The following is a 19,621-nucleotide window of genomic DNA, read 5'->3' as shown; positions in this document are numbered from 1 at the left end:
CAGACTGGACCTCACTTTAATGTCCGCTTCTGACCATTCAGCACTGCATTTGAACAGCAGCCTCGATTTCCTGCTCAAGTCTCATGATTCAAAGGCCAGACTGTTTCCACTGAGCCATGGCTGCCACTCCTGGAGCTCCCTCCCTAACAGCACTATGATGCACCTACACCACACGGACTGCATCAGTTCAAGAAGACAGCTGTCCATCACCTTCTCAATCAAGGGCAATTAGGGATGAGCAATAAATGCTGGCTTAGCCAGCAAAGCTCCCATCCCTTGAATTCTTAAAAAAAACTCTACAATCTACAACAGTGATATGATGCTTTTCACATCTTCAACACATTCAAAGCTCACAGTCAGAAAACTGGGGAGGCAATGGCCTATGGTATTATCACTAGACTATTAATCCAGAAAATCAGTTAATCTTCAGGAGACCTGGGTTTGAATCCCGCCATGGCAGGTAGTAGAATTTGAATTCAATAAAAAAATCTGGATTTTAAAATCTGCTGATGACCATGAAGCCATTGTCAATTGTCAGAAAAACACATCTGGTTCACTTATGTCCCTTTAGCAAAGGAAATCTGCCATCCTTACCTGGTCTGGCCTACGTATGTGACTCCAGAGCCACAGCAATTTGAAAGGCTCTCAACTGGCCTCTGAAATGTGCCTAGCAAGCCACTCAGTTCAAGGGAGACGAGGGATGGGCAATAAATCCTGGCCCAGCCAGCGACACCCATGAATGAATTAAAGAAAAGAAATGCAGTCACTGTTGCTTGCTGGTAAATTTAGATTTAACTTAGATCTGCTGTGAAGTTTACATTATAATAAGCAACAACAAACTCATAGGAATGAGAACAGCTATTCTGTCCTCCAGATCCTGATTTTGGAATAAATCCATTATTGCCTGAAACTAAGTCAATATCGTTCCACAATTCACTGAATCGAGACATCAGCCAATTCCCTTTGAGAGCGTAAATTGAGTCAATGTTTAACTACATTAGGCAATCGACTCTTCCAAATGCTAACAACTCCTGGTTTGCAGAAGATTAGTTCATTAATTTTATGGATGGAAAATTGTATTGGCTGCAAATCAGGTACGCTAATTTCAGAGCTCAAATTCCCAATCTGAACTCCAGTTGGGGGGCAGCTTGTGCCAGGAGTATTAACTGGTAAAATGTACAAGGGTATTCGATATTTAGGAAGGACAGGCATAAAGGAAAAGGAGGTGGGGCAGCATTGTTTGTAAAGGATGAAACCAGTGCAATAGTGAGAAAGGATATTGGTTCAGAAAATGTACATGTAGAATCAGTCTGCGTGGAGCTAAAAAAGTAACAAAAAGCGGAAGACATTAGTGGGAGTTTTCTATAGGTCTCCAAACAGTAGTGATAAGGTGGGAAACGGCATTACATCAGAAGTATAATCTTCTGATGTAAGAACAAGGGTGCTACAGCAACCATGTATGACTCTAATCTACAGGCTGCGCAAACCAAATTAGCAATAATACGATGGGAAATTAATTCCTGGAGTGTTAATGAGATGGTTTTATAGACCAGTACCAATGAGAAAACAGGCTATCGTAGATTTGGTATTGTGCAATGAGAAGGGGTTTTTAATAATCGTGTTGTTCAGGGCCCTTTAGGGAAGGGTGACCATACCATGATAGAATTCTTCAAAAGGATGGAAAGTGAAGTAATCCAATCAGACTACTTTGCTTTCTCTTAATGGACTCTTTTAGCACCTTTCTCAGCCTTTATCGTCACCATTTTCATTCCCTCTGTCCAATACAGCCGCACCCCCCCCCTCCCCCCTCATAGTATAAATTAGTCTATTTTCTTCATCTTTAGCTCTGACGAAAGGTCATCCTGACTCAAACGTTAGCTCTATTCCCTCTCCATAGATGCTGTCAGACCTGCTGAGATTTTCCAACATTTTCTGTTTTTGTTTTAGATTCCTGCATCCGCAGCATTTTGCCTTTATCTTAGCCCAATCAGAAATTAGGATCATAGAATCCTGCAGTGCAGAAGGAGGCCATTTGGCCCATCGAGTCTGCACTGACCACAATCCCACCCAGGCCCTATTCCTGTAACCCCTGACGCTACGGTCAATTTAGCATGGCCAATCCACTTAACCTGCACATCTTTGGACTGAGGGAGGAAACCGGCGCATCCGGAGGAAACCCACGCAGACACGGGGAGAATGTGCAAACTCTACACAGACAGTGACCCGAGGCCAGAATTGAACCTGGGTCCCTGGCGCTGTGAGGCAGCAGTGCTAACCACTGTGCCACCGTGCTGCCCCGATCCTAAATCTGAACTACAAAGGGGTGAGTTGATTACAATAGATTGGGGAACTTTACATGACAGTGGATAGGCAATGGCTAATCTTTAAGGAACAAATGCATGCAGAGCAAGTTATACATTCCATTCTTCCAGAAAAGCGGCCAACCACAGAGAACAAATTAAGGAAAGTATTAAATCCAAAGAGGAGTTATATGGAGCAGTGGTTCCTAACCTTTTATCTGTCACAACACACCTATATACTATAAAGATCTTGAAGTACACCTCCAATATTCTCCAACTGAGAAGTTCAAGGCAAAGGTTGGAAATGGCACTTACACAGTCATCTAAGTACCTGGGAAAATAAGAATGATTGCAAGCACTAATGGTCAATATATCCTACACAATTGCTAGCACACATACGGGCTCTCACAGTGGGACACTTTGAGTGTGTAACATCCCAATGTTTGCACCCGAGATCTGCACATCTACACTTTACACCAGGTTCCTCTATAAATATCAAGTTGATGAACGTGCAAGGATTCTCATTCCTGGATCAGGACCTGTAAGGAAGAGGTGACATCCAGCTGGAATGGGGAGTGAATGAAACTGAACGATTCAATTCCAAATGGGATCCTCGTAATTTCCCTGGGAGCAGATGATGGGTGAGAACTGGCTGTGAAACAGCGTCATGGTGTCTGTCAGGGAAGGTTCCATTCTCGAGATAAAGGCAAAATAACTGCAGATGCTGGAAGCTGAAACAATAACAGAAAATGCTGGAGAAACTCAGCAGGTCTGACAGCATCTATGGAGATAGAATAGTTTTATTTTATTTATTAGTGTCACAAGTAAGCTTACATTAGCACTGCAATGAAATTACTGTGAAAATCTCCTAGTCGCCACACTCCAGTACCTGTTCGGGTACACTGAGGGAGAATTTAGCATGGCCAATGCACCTAACCAGTACGTCTTTCGGACTGTGGGAGGAAACCGGAGCACCCAGAGGAAACCCATGCAGACACGGGGAGAATGTGCAGACTCCGCACAGTCAGTGACCCAAGCCGGGAATCGAATCTGGGTCCTTGGCGCTATGAGGCAGCAGTGCCATTGTGCCACCACTGTGCCACCGAATAGGGGCAATGCCTCGAGTCTGGATGACCCCTGGTCAGAGCTGGGCCCAGATGATAGTTTTCAGAATTCCTATCAACCAGCTGAGTTTCAATGCGAGATTCTGCTTGGAGCTGTTCCTCCAATCAGAGACTGTTGCTCTCTGCGTTTGATGATGATTGGCTGACCTGTGAGCATATCATCAGCAAATGAAGGAGGGGAATGGTCTCTGATCGGTGGAGCAGCGAATAGTGTGCTGAAGGTTGGTGTGTGAGAGAAGCGAGGTTAAGTTGGGATTGGAGCCCAGGAAGCCAAACCACACTGGGGCTGGAGACTGAGGGACCAAACCTCATCGGGCTGGAGATGGGGCAGTCAACGGTGGTGGGGCTGAAGCCTGCGCGGGTCAGCAGGCACGGCAGGACCAGGAAAGGCGAGGTCTGTGCTGTAGTATTCAATGATACTATAATTGTTTCCAAAGTCAATGGGACAGTGAATAGGGAATAGGGACTGGGTGGGATTGTGGTCAGTACAGACTTGATGGGCCAAATGGCCTCCTTCTGTACTGTAGGGATTCTATGTACTTTATGTAAAGAGACAGCACAAATTTAAGGTAACCGCACAAGTGGGGGCACAGTGGTTAGCACTGCTGCCTCACAGCACCAAGGACCCGGGTTCGATTCCCGGCTTGGGTCACTGTGTGGGGTTTGCATGTTTTCCCCGTGTCTGTGTGGGTTTCCTCCGGGTACTCTGGTTTCCCCCCACAGTCTGAAAGACGTGCTGTTTAGGTGCATTGACCCGAATGTGGCGACTAGGGGAATTTCACAGTAACTTCATTGCAGTGTTAATGTAAGCCTTACTTGTGACTAATAAATAAACTTTACTTTAGGAATTAAAATGAGGCTGGAAAAGGATTGTTTACACCAAGGGTGGCTCTTATTTTGGGGATGGCCATTATTTTTCCTGAGGCTTCATGCTTGGTAATTTGTTGGCTCATTGCAAGTCACAGTTTTAGATCTTTGCTTGTGGGACATGTCAATGTATTTTTTTCAAGTATTTCTTTGTCTCTTGCTATTCAGATAACCGCTTCACTCCAATACCTGGAAGATCAACACCAATCTGTCCGGTTCAAGGCTGAAAAATGAATGCAGCACGTAGGGAAGCGGCAGCGCAACCTGCTACGGCAACTCCAGAACCAGAGCCAGGCCACAATGCCACAGAGACACCGAGCAAACATGACGTGTTCTCACACATGAAGAACAAATTCATGAATGAACTGAGCAAAATACCAAGTAAGTCCCGTCAGCCAGCTTCTTAATTCTTGGTTTACAAAACATAACAGTGAAATTATCAGATGTCTGTGAAATACAGCATGTCTACATTGGAGGAAGTTAGGTTATTTAGGCAATAGTAAGGATGATGTCAGGTATGTCAGAGATTGACACAGTGAGGGATGTGGTGTATATCTGAGTGTTACAGTGAAGGGTGTGGGATTTATCAGAGAGTGTTACTATAAGGGGTGTGGTGTATATGAGAGAGTGTCACTGTGTGGGGTGTAGTGTATATCAGAGCATTACAGTGAGGGCTGTGGGGTATATCAGAGAGTGTTACTGTGAGGGGTGATGTGTATATCCGAGTATTACAGCAAGGGGTGTGGGGTATTTCAAAGAGTGTTACTATGTGGGGTGTGGTGTATATCAGAGTGTTACTGTGAGGGGTGTGGTGTATATCAGAGTGTTACTGTGAGGAGTGTGGTGTATATCAGAGCATTACAATGAGGGGTGTGGTGTATATCAGAGCATTACAGTGAGGGGTGTGGTGTATATCTGAGTATTACAGTGAAGGGCATGGGGTATATCAAAGAGTGTTACTGTGAAGGGTGTGGTGTATATGAGAGTATTACTGTGAGGGGTGTGGGGTATATCAGAGTGTTACTGTGAGGGGTGTGGTGTATATCAGAGTGTTACAGTGAGGGGTGTGGTGTATATCAGAGTGTTACTGTGAGGGGTGTGGGGTATATCAGAGTGTTACTGTGAGGGGTGTGGTGTATATCAGAGTGTTACAGTGAGGGGTGTGGTGTATATCAGAGTGTTACTGTGAGGGGTGTGGGGTATATCAGAGTGTTACTGTGAGGGGTGTGGGGTATATCAGAGTGTTACTGTGAGGGGTGTGGTGTATATCAGAGTGTCACAGTGAGGGGTGTGGTGTATATGAGAGTGTTGCAGTGAGGGGTGTGGGGTATATCAGAGATTGACACAGTGAGGGGTGTGGTGTATATCAGAGTTTTACAGTGAAGGTGTGGGGCATATCAGAGAGTGTTGCAGTGAGGGGTGTAGTGTATATGAGAGTGTTGCAGTGAGGGGTGTGGAGTATATGAGAGTGTTGCAGTGAGGGGTGTGGTGTATATGAGAGTGTTGCAGTGAGGGGTGTGGAGTATATGAGAGTGTTGCAGTGAGGGGTGTGGTATATATCAGAATGTTACAGTGACGGGGGTGGTGTATATCAATCAGAGTGTCACAGTGAGGGTGTGGGGCATATCAGAGAGTGTTGCAGTGAGAGGTGTGGAGTATATGAGAGTGTTACAGTGACGAGTGTGGGATATTTGTGAAGGGTAGGGCATATCAGACTTTGATATACAGTAAGGGGTATGGGGGTACACAGAGACCGCAGTGAGTGACCCGGCGTATATCGGAGATTGCTAGTGAGTGGCGTGGAGTTTTTCAAGGATTGACACAGTGAGGAGTGAGGATAAAAACAAGGATTGAGTATGGATATGTCAAAGAGTATTACAGAGAGGGTTGTGGGACTTATCTGAATGTTAACTCCTAACTGATCACTGAGTTTGATTGGGTCTGTCAGTCCCACTCTAGGGTAGTAGATGGAGAGGTTTTATAAAAGCATTGGTGGTTCCTCGGTCTATACATTATTTCCATATTAAAATATTTTAGGTAATATTTTTCACCCCTTATTTTCTTAGCATGCTACATAAACTGAACGTCTATTGGCTCCCAGTGGAGTTTCTGGAGTAAATTGTACAAGCGGGCCCTCACTGCACAGAAACCCGCTTGATGGGAATGCAAATCAGAAAAGCAGCTATGATTCTTAGCTTGACTTCCTGTCACACAAAGCTGGACACCAGAAGCACCAGACTGCAAAATGTGTCGAGCTTTTTTTGTTTTAATTATCATTGTTTTCTGCTTCCTTTTTTATTTCATACTATTTTCTTTTCTTTCCGGATTATATCTTTCAGTGCATGCAAGGAAATGTAAGTAGAACTTGGCAAATTACGCCGCGGTCTTAACTGTTGCATCATTTAATGTTGAAGGTTGATGACACTGAAAAGTTGAGAATTTTGAGATAATAATAGGAATTAACTGTGAGGATTGATGGACAGATGAACTTCTGTCTGACAACGCCACATTTATTGCATAATACCAGACTGTTTAAGGGTCCATAATGGGGGCGGCACGATGGCACAGTGGTTAACACTGCTGCCTCACAGCACCAGGGACCCGGGTTTGATTCCCAACTTGGGTCACTGTCTGTGCGGAGTTTGCTCGTTCTCCCCGTGTCTGCATGGGTTTCCTCGGGTGCTCCGGTTTCCTCCCACAGTCTGAAAGATGTGTGGATTAGGTGGATTGGCCATGCTAAATTCTCCCTCAGTGTACCCGAACAGGTGCCAAAGTGTGGTGACCAGGGGATTTCCACAGTAACTTCATTACAGTGTTAATGTAAGCCTACTTATAGCACTAATAAATAAACTTTAATTCACTAAGGGTGGGATTTTATGGCCTCGCTTGCCCCAAGGCCGTAAGATCCCACCTGAGGTCAACGGACCTCGTGTCCCGCCCACTATGATTCCCGTGGCAGATGGAACAGGAAAATTCTGCTCCAAGAGGTACCCAACTCAGATTTAGTTTATGGGTTCCTTAAAAAGAACCTGAAGCATCAAAATTAATGTCCGGACGGTAACCAAAATGGACTGAGAGAGGGATACAGTCCATCGACTTTGACATTAAGGTAGAAGGTTAATGGACAGCCTTCATTTATTTACCTTGCTCTTAGTTTAGAAGCAAGGTTATGTGCGCAAGACACAAAAACAATACCGGTCAGTGTCTCTTTGTGTTTGACAAAGTAATTCTCACTCTGATATGGGGATGGTGCCAGAAGACTGGAGAATGGCGAATGTTGTTCCTCTGTTTAAGAAAGGGAATAGAAATGACCCTGGTAATTATAGACCGGTTAGTCTTACTTCGGTGGTTGGTAAATTGATGGAAAAGGTCCTTAGGGATGGGATTTACGACCATTTAGAAAGATGCGGATTAATCCGGGATAGTCAGCACGGATTCATGAAGGGCAAGTCGTGCCTCACAAATTTGATTGAATTTTTTGAGGAGGTGACTAAGTGTGTTGATGAAGGTAGGGCAGTTGATGTCATATACATGGATTTTAGTAAGGCGTTTGATGAGGTCCCCCACATGGTCAGCTTATGATGAAAGTGAGGAGGTATGGGATAGAGGGAAAGTTGGCCGATTGGATAGGTAACTGGCTGTCTGATCGAAGTAAGAAGTTTAACAACACCAGGTTAAAGTCCAACAGGTTTATTTGGTAGCAAAAGCCACACAAGCTTTCGAAGCTCTAAGCCCCTTCTTCAGGTCATGTCTGATCGAAGACAGGTGGTGGTGGATGGAAAATTTTCGGATTGGAGGCAGGTTGCTAGCGGAGTGCCGCAGGGATCAGTGCTTGGTCCTCTGCTCTTTGTGATTTTTATTAATGACTTAGAGGAGGGGGCTGAAGGGTGGATCAGTAAATTTGCTAATGACACCAAGATTGGTGGAGTAGTGGATGAGGTGGAGGGCTGTTGTAGGCTGCAAAGAGACATAGATAGGATGCAAAGCTGGGCTGAAAAATGGCAAATGGAGTTTAACCCTGATAAATGTGAGGTGATTCATTTTGGTAGGACTAATTTAAATGTGGATTACAGGGTCAAAGGTAGGGTTCTGAAGACTGTGGAGGAACAGAGAGATCTTGGGGTCCATATCCACAGATCTCTAAAGGTTGCCACTCAAGTGGATAGAGCTGTGAAGAAGGCCTATAGTGTGTTAGCTTTTATTAACAGGGGGTTGGAGTTTAAGAGCCGTGGGGTTATGCTGCAACTGTACAGGACCTTGGTGAGACCACATTTGGAATATTGTGTGCAGTTCTGGTCACCTCACTATAAGAAGGATGTGGAAGCGCTGGAAAGAGTGCAGAGGAGATTTACCAGGATGCTGCCTGGTTTGGAGGGTAGGTCTTATGAGGAAAGGTTGGGGGAGCTAGGACTGTTCTCTCTGGAGCGGAGGAGGCTGAGGGGAGACTTAATAGAGGTTTATAAAATGATGAAGGGGATAGATAGAGTGAACGTTCAAAGACTATTTCCTCGGGTGGATGGAGCTATTACAAGGGGGCATAACTATAGGGTTCATGGTGGGAGATACAGGAAGGATATCAGAGGTAGGTTCTTTCGGCAGAGAGTGGTTGGGGTGTGGAATGGACTGCCTGCAGTGATAGTGGAGTCAGACACTTTAGGAACATTTAAGCGGTTATTGGATAGGCACATGGAGCACACCAGGATGATAGGGAGTGGGATAGCTTGATCTTGGTTTCAGATAAAGCTCGGCACAACATCGTGGGCCGAAGGGCCTGTTCTGTGCTGTACTGTTCTATGGTCTATGTTCTATGATATATCATTCTGTGCAGCCAATGATGAACTCTGCTGCAGGTTCACTATAAATTCCAGGAAATGTCAGATAACTCCCTCTCCCCCACCCTGTCTACGGCATCAAGGGAATATAAAGAAGAAGCCACAAAGGATCGAAATGACACCAGTGAGACAGTTTGTGTGGCTGTCTGGCTCCCAAAGTGAACAGAAATGAAGTTATTATCAAGCGATTGATTTTATGACAGCTGATTGGATGACCAAACCTCCAGAATAACATAGATATATGGCTCCATTTGGTCCATTCAGTCCACGCCAGCGTTTATGCCCCACTGGAGTTTGCTCCCACCTTTCTTCATCTAAATCTATCATTGTAACCCGCTATTCCTTGGCCCCTCACATGCTTGCCTAGCTCCCACTCAAATGTAGTGAATTCCACAGCATTAATTAGGTAAAGAAGTTCTGAAGTCCGCAGTTGGATTTCCTGGTGACTATCTTATGTTAATGGTCTCTTGGGTCATGTTTTTCACCACAAGTGGAAACATTGCCAAAAGTTTTCCGGCCGTTCCCACCGATGGGATCTTCCAATCCTGCCGTTGGTGATCCACCCCCCCCCCCCCCCCACCCCCACCAAATTTAGTTCCCCATTGGAGGGTGCAAACAATAAGACCCATTGACAGTTGCAGGACTGGAAGATCCCCGCTGCTGTCCAATGACAGGTCGCCTCCGCCATCGCAAAGCACAAAATGCCACCTATTCACTTTTTATCGACTCTATTAAAACCTTTCTTAGTTGCTAGGTTACCCCTCAGCCTTCTCTTTTCAAGCCTGTTCATCCTTTTCTGATACGTATGTCCACATATTTATAGCCCTGGAGTTTCTAGGAATTAAAGATTAATCTCCAAGACATGGGATGGAATCTTCTAGCCACTGGGGGGATTTTCTGGTCCCGCTGCATGAATGGAGATTTGGCTGAGTGTCAAATTCTCCATCCCCACTTTCAGCGGCAGTGGGGCGTGAACCGTCAGTAAGATCGCGCCCACTATGTTAGGGTGACCCAGGAGAAAGATGTGTAAAGGCTTTAAAAGGGTTATTTTTTTCTCATTTTCTTTGCCTTATTAGTCATGAAAATATTGGAGATGGGCAAAAGGGCTGGTTGAATGAACAGTCAAGTATCATTCAATCAGACAACCAAAAACCTTTCCAGTTAGTTGTAGGCTGCAAGGATAGATATATCGGGTGGTCAATGATGGAGGGATGGCTGTGTGATGGTTGGAGGTAGGATATCATCCAATGAATAACGGTGGCACAGTGGTTAGCACTGCTGCCTCACAGCGCCAGGGACCCGGGTTCGATTCCCGGTTTGGGTCACTGTCTGTGCAGAGTCTGCACATTCACCCCGTGTCTGCGTGGGTTTCCTCCAGGTGTTCTGGTTTCCTCCCACAGTCCATAGATGTGCGGATTAGGTGGATTGGCCATGCTAAATTGTGCCTTATTGTCAGGGGGACTAGCTAGGGTAAATGCATGGGGTTGTGGGTATAGGGCCTGGGTGGGATTGTGGTCGGTGCAGACTCGATGGGCCGAATGGCCTCCTTCTGCATTGTAGGGATTCTATGATTCTATGAATCCTCCAGGATAATATCCAGTCAGAGTTTGAGACCCTAGCTGGTAGGCAGGCTGCCCACGTTGAAGATCAGCATGGTTTTGTGCTTACTGGCTTCTACACGATGTCCTCGGGCAACTAGGGATGGGTAATAAATGCTGGCCAGCCAGCAACACCCAGATCTCATGAATGAATTAAAAAAAATCCTCAGCCACTGGGAAATGTACAGTGACCTGGCACACAGTTGCAGACAGTTTCAAATAGCTGATTATCCTGTTGTTCCAGCTGTTTTAGAATCAGCTGTGTAATATAAACAAGCCGCCCTCCACAGCAGCAGGATCCTTCAGCGGCATTGTGGAGCCGCTACCCGAGGTGGTTCTCCAATATAAACATGGTATTAGTGTCATTTTGCATGATGCCAACCTGAAACCTAATCTACTCATGTTAAATGGTAGTAAACACAGGTGAAGGTTCCAGGATGTGGAATGAATGCTCTCCAGCCCAGCAAAACATGTTTGGTGACAACTATTGATCTGAATTCTCTGATTGGGGAGTGTGGGAAGAAGGGTCAATTTCGAACCATCATTAAGAAACTGCGGAGAGATTTCTTCAGATCAACAGTTGTAAAAGCCATGAATGCTTTGCCAGCAAGAATAGTTGAGGCAGAGACTTTAAAATAAAGTAAAGTTTATTTACGAGTCACAAGTAGGCTTACATTAACACTGCAATTAAGTTACTGTGAAAATCCCCTAGTCGCCACACTCCGGCGCTTGTTTGGGTACACTGAGGGAGAATTTAGCACAGCCAATGCACCCTAGCCAGCACGTCTTTCGCACTGTGAGAGGAAACTGGAGCACCCAAAGGAAACCCATGCAGACACGGGGAGAACATGCAAACTCCACACAGACAGTGACCCAAGCCGTGAATCAAACCTGGGTCCCTGGTGCTGTGGGGCAGCAGTGCTATACACTGTGCCACTGTGCTGCCCCCGACTATTGCATTAATTCAGCAAATTAGCGTTTGAAACGGAGGAAATTATATGGCTATGGGAAAAGAAGACCAAAGTGGGAATTATGTTTTGATTGTTGCAGCAAAGTGGTACAACTGACACAATGGTCTCTCTCTGAACCATAAATGTCTTGCCATGATAGACACTTTCACTTTTTATTATCTCACCACTAGAGGACTGGTTTGTTCTTTACAGCTTTATTTGTTTTATAGGTTTAACAACATATACACTGCGCGTCAAATGCAATTCAAGAGGTGAATTGATGGCATCTAAATTTAGTTTATCACTCCATTTAGGATCTCCGGGTGCTTTGGGAGGTTGGGATAAATTTATGTCCGTGACTGGTTAAAGGAAAGTGACTCAGTCTCCTAATAATGCATCAAGATGATGACACTCACTGGGCACACACTGAAGAATTACAGCTGTCCTCATACATGGAACACAGACCACGAAGGCCCTACGTTTGATTCTCTGGTTTGTATTGAGTGAGGATCTCTGATGCTGTGCGGGTCAATCAAAAGTCAACACTTTCAGAAGAGGAAGAGGGGGGTCAGGATTGGATTGGCAGAAAATGGAAGAGATTAAAAGTTTCCAATACATGACAAATTCTTTGGCAGACTAAATTTTCACCCATTTGCATTGGAAAAGGCTAGATAGGAAATACTGCAGTTGCCATAGCAACAAGAATAAACCATTCAGTTCCTTCAGCCTATTCCGATGTGTAGTGAGTGAACTCACGGTTGACCTGTAACCTAACTCTGAATACCAGCCTTTGTCCCATATCATGGGATCATAGAATCCCTACAGTGCAGGAGGCCATTCGGCCTATCGAGTCTGCACCCACTCTCTGACAGAGTATCCCACCGAGGCTGGGTTTACCCCACTAATCCCCCTAACCTACACATATTGGGACACTAAGGGGCAATTTAGCATGGCCAATCCACCTAATCTGCGCATCATTGGAGCGTGGGGGGGAGAACCTGAGCACCCGGAAGAAACCCAGGCAGTCACAGGGAGAACATACAAACTCCACACAGACAGTGACCTGAGGCCAGAATTGAACCTTGGACCCTGGCACTGTGAGGTAGCAGCGCTAACCACTGTGCCACCGTGCGCTTAATACCTTTGTTTACAAAAATCTGTCAATCTCAGACTTGCAATTAACAAATTATCTACTATCAATTGCTCCTTATGGAAGAGAGTTCTAAACTTCAACCACGCTTTGTGTTAGAAATGTTTCCTAACTCCACTCCTGAAGGTTCTAGATTCCCCCAACCAACAAAACAAATTTCCCTCCTTCTACCATTGGAGGCGATGAGTAGTATTGTTTCATTCAATGAGCTGTTCTGATCTGGAATACGGTAAGTGCCTACATAACGTCAACTCACTTAACACTGCTTCACTTTAATGTTCATAAAGTAATGTCAATATATCCATTTAATGTTGCCCATTTTACTTTAATGTCTTCCTCTTCTGTGGCCTGCCTGTTGATGTAATCTTTCCCATAGTGCTTCCGTCCTTGCCCTCAGTCCCTCTTCCTCCCCATGCCACCGAGCTTCCCAGTGTTGCCGCCTCCAGGCCTTACCAGTTCCCGCCCTTGCCAATTCCCACTCTTGCTGACTCCCCATCTTGTCAGCTCCCAGCCCCCTACTCTTGCCTCCTGGCCTCTGTTCTTACCTTAGTCCCTAGGTGCTGTTCTTCAGCTGTTCATTTTCTGGCTCCTGGCTTCCCTTCTGAACTTGCACTGAAGTCGTGGGCTCCATCTTGTGGCAGAAGTTGGTGAATGCTCGCAGTCCTGGGACTTCAGCTGCTCAGTAAGGAGTCTAACAACACCAGGTTAAAGTCCAACAGATTTATTTGGTAGCAAACGCCACTAGCTTTCGGAGCGCTGCTCCTTCGTCAAGTGAGTGAGAGATCTGCTAACAAACAGCAAACAGGGCATATAAAGACACAAACTCAAGTTACAAAATAATGAATAATGATTGGAATGCGAGTCTTTACAGCTAATCAAGTCTTAAAGGTACAGACAATGTGAGTGGAGAGAGCATTAAGCACAGGTTAAAGAGATGTGTATTGTCTCTAGACAGGACAGCCAGTGAGATTTTGCAAGTCCAGGCAAGTTGTGGGGGTTACAGATAGTGTGACATGAACCCAAAATCCCGGTTGAGGCCGTCCTCATGTGTGTGGAACCTGGCTATTAGTCTCTGCTCAGCGACTCTGCGCTGTCGTGTGTCGTGAAGGCCGCCTTGGAGAACACTTTCCCGAATATCAGAGGCCGAATGCCCGTGACCGCTGGAGTGCTCCCCAACAGGAAGAGAACAGTCTTGCCTGGTGATTGTCGAGCGGTGTTCATTCATCCGTTGTCGTAGCTTCTGCATGGTTTCCCCAACCATGCAGACGCTACGACAACGGATGAATGAACACCGCTCGACAATCACCAGGCAAGACTGTTCTCTTCCTGTTGGGGAGCACTCCAGCGGTCACGGGCATTCGGCCTCTGATATTTGGGTAAGTGTTCTCCAAGGCGGCCTTCACGACACACGACAGCGCAGAGTCGCTCAGCAGAGACTGATAGCCAGGTTCCACACACATGAGGACGGCCTCAACTGGGATCTTGGGTTCATGTCACACTATCTGTAACCCCCACAACTTGCCTGGACTTGCAAAATCGCACTGGCTGTCCTGTCTAGAGACAATACACATCTCTTTAACCTGTGCTTAATGTTCTCTCCACTCACATTGTCTGTACCTTTAAGACTTGATTAGCTGTAAAGACTCGCATTCCAATCATTATTCATTATTCTGTAACCTGAGTTGTGTCTTTATATGCCCTGTTTGCTGTTTGTTCAGTAAGAAGTTTAACAACACCAGGTTAGACAACACTGTTTGTTAGCAGATCTCCCACTCACCTGACGAAGGAGCAGCGCTCCGAAAGCTAGTGGCGTTTGCTACCAAATAAACCTGTTAGACTTTAACCTGGTGCTGTTAGACTCCTTACTGTGTTTACCCCAGTCCAACGCCGGCATCTCCACATCACTTCAGCTGCTGCCAGCACTGACAAACTATTGCCACTAGATGGAGCCTGGTACGGCACTGGAGGTGAGTGTAATGTTTTACACAATTTACATTATTATATTATATTTCTTATATATTTAGTGATGTACTTTATTTTGCAAGTCATTTCAGCCAGGAATGCACAGACCTATAAATGTATGGTACTGCATTTCAATTTGCATGTTGTTTTATCTGGACGGGAACCTAATTCTGGCTTTAATATTGATTCCTATGGGAATCTATGATTCACATAAAGTTGTTTCACTTAAAGTTGTGATTTTTCAGGATTGCAACCACAACTTTAAGTGAGGACTCACTGTACACTGCCTGAAAGTGTGATTTAAGCAGATGCAGTCGTAGCTTTCAAGAGCGAGTTTGGACATGCACTTATTGGGGAAATATTTGAATGGCTGTGAGGAGAGAGCAGGGGGTATGGAACTAATCAGACAAGTCTTTCAAATATCTTTTTCTTAACTCCATTTATTTGCCGTTGTTCCATATCCCTAATAAGAATCTGTGCATCGTTACTCTGCTTGCGAATGACTTTGATTTGTTTGTTTGCCTTTGTGCACCCCGACCCCTACCACCTCGTGCAGTTCCACCTTGGGCCTTGGCAGCCATAATAATTGTCGTTTGCCTGCTCCTTCTGTGCTGCTGCTTCTGTATCTGTAAGAAATGCTGCTCCAAGAAGAAGAAACAAAAGAAAGGGAAAGACAAGGGCAAAGCTCAAATCAACATGAAAGAGGTGAAAGATCTAGGAAAGAGATACGTTGACAAGGTAAGCAAACAACAGAGGCTGGACTGGAAAATTCTGAAGTTTAGTAAGGTTCCTTGAGTTTTCATTATTAATATTGCCTCAGGAAACTAAGTAGAAAAAGCAGGAAATCAAGGGCAGAATGTTGTCTTTTTTATTGGCACAGTGTTATCTTGGGCAGGAAAAGGGGAGGGCAGGCCGCTGGCAGCGTTGGTGGGTTTGCCCACCGTATTTTTAAACATGGGCAAAAAACAATTGTAAGGGGTAGGGCCCACGCTGTAACGCTGGCAGGGTAAGCTCTGACTGTGCCTGTTCCGCCAGCAGCTTGGGCTTTTAAAAGATGCCTGATGTTAAAGAATAAAAATGGAAACATCCCTCCTGCCACCCACACAACACCCACCCCTACTGCAGAACTTCCCCCTTCTAACTCCACCACAGAACTCCACCTCCCCCGCATCACGCAACCCACCCCTTCTCCCACAACAGCCGTCCTCACAGACCACAACCCCTCTCCGGCACTGCCCCCGATACTGCCCCTGGCACTGCACTCTTTTGAAGTCGGGATTCTTATTATGCCATTGGTTCATTTATTAGTGTCACAAGTAGGCTTACGTTATCACTGCAATGAAGTTATTGTGAAAATCCTCGAGTCGCCACACTCAGGCGCCTGTTCGGGTACACCGAGGGAGAACTTAGCATGGCCAATGCACCTAACCAGCACGTCTTTCAGACTGTGGGAGGAAACCAGAGCACCCGGAGGAAACCCACGCAGATACAGGGAGAATGTGCAGACTCTGCACAGTCACCCAAAGCCTGAGTTGAACCCGGGTCGCTGGTGCTGTGATGCAGCAGTGCTCACCACTGTGCCACCCTGCCGTGGATGCGGGGGGGTGGGGGGGGGGCGGGGGGAAGGAGGGAAATCCCACCTATGCAAAGACCATTTTGGGACTCCTGCGGGATTCTCTGTCCTCCGTGCCATTCCTGCCCCCTGAAAACAGGAGTGGAAATTCCCCCCCTACTGGAATATAAATTGTGCATGTAAAGAGGAGAAAAAAGTTGATTTGCAAATGCTTAAACTTGGAAATATAAATACTTGAAATACACAGCAGATCAGTCAGCATCTGCGAAGAGAAAAGGCACATTGGTACAACAGATGCTGATAAAAGGTCTTAACCCAAAAAGGTTTTGGTCTTTTCCCTTTAAGGTACTTAAAGAGAACTAGAATATGCTTGTCTTCATATCGCATGTAATCGACTGAAATGACTGGCTGAGAAATCAAAGCAAACAAGTCCATATAATCATAAAATGATACAGAACAGGAGGCCATTTGGCCAATCATGCCTGTGCCAGCTCATTGATAGAGCTATCCAATTAGTTATCTGCTCATTCTCTCTGTGATTCTTTTCCCCATTCAGCTATTTATCCAACTCCCTTTTGAAAGTTGCTATTGAGTCTGTTTCAACTGTTTAAAGTTTATTGATTAGTGTCACAAGTAAGGCTTACATTAAAACTGCAATTAAGTTACTGTGAAAATCCCCTAGTCACCACACTCCGGCACCTATTCGGGCACATTGAGGGAGAATTTAACACGGCCAATGCACCTAATCAGCATATCTTTCGGACTGTGGGAGGAAACTGGAGTACCCGGAGGAAACCCACGCAGGGGAGAAAGTGCAGACTCCGCACAGACAGTGATCCAAGCTGGGAATCAAACCCGGGTCCCTGGCGCTGTGAGGCAGCAGTGCTAACCAGTGTGCCACCGATTCCACTGCCCCATCTGACAGTCCATTCCAAATCTGAGCCATTCACATTAAAACATTTTTTTTAGCTGTCCCTGGCCATTTAGCCAATCACATCGGTCAGAGTTTTCCAGCACTCACCCTCCTCCCCCAGCACCCCCTCTGTGGCAAAGGAGCTCGCCATTGACTGCCAGCAGAATTTTCCAGTCCTGTTGAAGTCAATGGCAGTTCCTACGGATCGCCCATCCCGCCACCAGGGAACCTGTGCCAGGGGTCAACTTTGGTGGGATCTGAAGTCCTGCTGGCAGAAAGGGACAGAAAACCCCACCCTTTAAATCTGGGTCCACTGGTTATCACTGTCACAAAATTTCTCCCTAATTACCGGTACTCATTAAAAACCTTCATGATCTTGATCACCTTTATCAAATCTTTTCTTAACCTTCTCTGCTTTAAAGACAGCAACCAACCCTCCCCACTCCCAACTACCCCCCCTCCACCTCCCCATCCCCCCAACACCTTTCTCCAGTTTCTTCACGTGGTTAGCACTATTGCCTCTCAGAGTGCCCGGGACCCAGGTTCGTATCTCGGCTTGCGTCACTGTCTGTGCAGAGTCTGCACGTTCTCCCTGTGTCTGTGCGGGTTTCCTCCAGGTGCTGTAGTTTTCTCCCACAGTTCGAAAGACGTTAGGTTAGGGTGCATTGGCCATGCTAAATTCTCCCTCAGTGTACCCGAACAGGCACCGGAGTGTGGCGACTGGGGGATTTTCACAGTAACTTAATTGCAGTGTTAATGTAAGCCTACTTGTGACACTAATAAATAAATCTCAACTGAAGTTTCCACATCCCTGGTGCCAGTCTGGTAAATCTCTTCAGTAGCCTCCGCAAGGCCCTGAAATCCTTCCCTAGGTGGGGTGCCCAGAATTGAAAACTCCATCTGGGGCCTAACCAATTTTTTTAACCAAAGGTTTGGCAATGGAAATACCAAAGACTACAAATAACAAATAAGGAATAACAAAGACTACATGTACAGTTAGATTACATCGAGCGATACCCATTGTCAGCGCAGATTAAGATATAAACAGGATTCTTTTCCCTGCAGAAAAGGAGGAGGAATTGAGCTTTGGGTGAGTCATAGCATGAATGTCAGCAGAGATAAATGTTATCAGTGATCTGAGATGAACATCTGAGTATAATTTTCCAAACTTGCTATCATTTTTGATAGCATGCTGCCTCATCGGGCGGCATTTCATAACATTCGGTGATCCATCACTGGTAATGACAGAGTGAGTTTCTCAGACTTGCCTGGGAGTCATCACAACATATTGAGAATTTTGATTCACTGTGGCCTACACTGTTAACCATTTGGACGCGATATTATCTTAAACTTCACAACAATAGCATAGCTCAAGGAAACCACCAAATTATGACAGCATTCTGGAAGAACTGACTTTGGATGATCACATGTATTGGGCGGTCATTCCTACTCCAGTGCCTCCATACATTTTTTTTCTTACATTGAAAATTTTTTGGGATGGTGCAGTGGTTAGCATTGCTGCCTCACAACGCGAGGGACCCGGGTTCGATTCCAGCCTTGGGTGACTGTGTGGAGTTTGTAAATTCCCCCGAATCTGCGTGGGTTTCCTCCGGGTGTTCCGGTTTACTCCCATAGTCCAAGGATGTGCAGTTAGGCTGATTGGCCATACTAAATTGCTCCCTTAGTGTCCCAAGATATGTGAATTAGCGGGGAAATACATGAGGTTTCTGGAATATGGCTGGGATGATGCTCTGTTGGAGAGTCGATGCAGACTTGACCTCCTTCTGCACTGTAGGGATTCTATGATTCTATAATTGAGAACATACTATCTTCCTTAATGTTGGATTCATTGAAAGGAATGGCGCTACTGTAACACAAACTTGTTTTCTGATCTAAATTTTTCCTCCAATCCTCCTTACCCTTAAGAGCCTGAAGTATGAACTAGAATTCCAGTATGGGTTGTGCACCACACAATGGCTATTGGGTATCTCTGCCCAATGGGAAGCCTTCATTTGTGAGTCTGTATAGTGAGTGTTGACAGGTAGCTTAACCATGAGTGTGCATTGTTGGCATTCATTTGCAGCAAGGGTGGTAGGCGGTGGACAATCTTTCTTTTTAGTCTCTCCAGCTCAGAACATAAGGCTCTCTCACCAAAGCTTCTACTGGGATTAGAGAACTCAGTGATTAAGATGGTGGCATGGTAGCACAATGATTAGCACTGCTGCCTCACAGCGCCAGGGACCCAAGTTCAATTCTGGCCTCGGGTGACTGTCTGTGTGGAGTTTGCACATTGTCTCCGTGGGTTACCTCCGGGTGCTCCTTTTTCCTCCCATAGTCCAAAGATGTGCAGGT

At 45.7% G+C, this 19,621-nt stretch overlaps 1 protein-coding gene across 13 annotated transcripts in view; it reads left to right on the top strand.

Moving 5' to 3' along the window:
* LOC144509057 (synaptotagmin-1-like) overlaps positions 1-19,621 on the top strand; it is a 179,536-nt gene that overhangs the window by 131,697 nt on the left and 28,218 nt on the right. For all 13 annotated transcript variants that reach the window (XM_078237355.1, XM_078237362.1, XM_078237368.1 and 10 more), the window contains 2 exons: positions 4,460-4,672; positions 15,340-15,521. In XM_078237355.1, coding sequence (XP_078093481.1) covers positions 4,522-4,672; positions 15,340-15,521 — 333 coding nt within the window. In that variant the 5' untranslated portion in view covers positions 4,460-4,521. The remainder of the gene's footprint in view (positions 1-4,459; positions 4,673-15,339; positions 15,522-19,621) is intronic.

Source organism: Mustelus asterias, chromosome 21 (genome assembly GCF_964213995.1).
Source record: "Mustelus asterias chromosome 21, sMusAst1.hap1.1, whole genome shotgun sequence".
In the NCBI taxonomy this organism is placed as follows: Eukaryota; Metazoa; Chordata; class Chondrichthyes; order Carcharhiniformes; family Triakidae; genus Mustelus; species Mustelus asterias.
The sequence above is the reverse complement of the archived record's forward strand: the minus strand, read 5'-3'. Positions and strand labels throughout refer to the sequence as shown.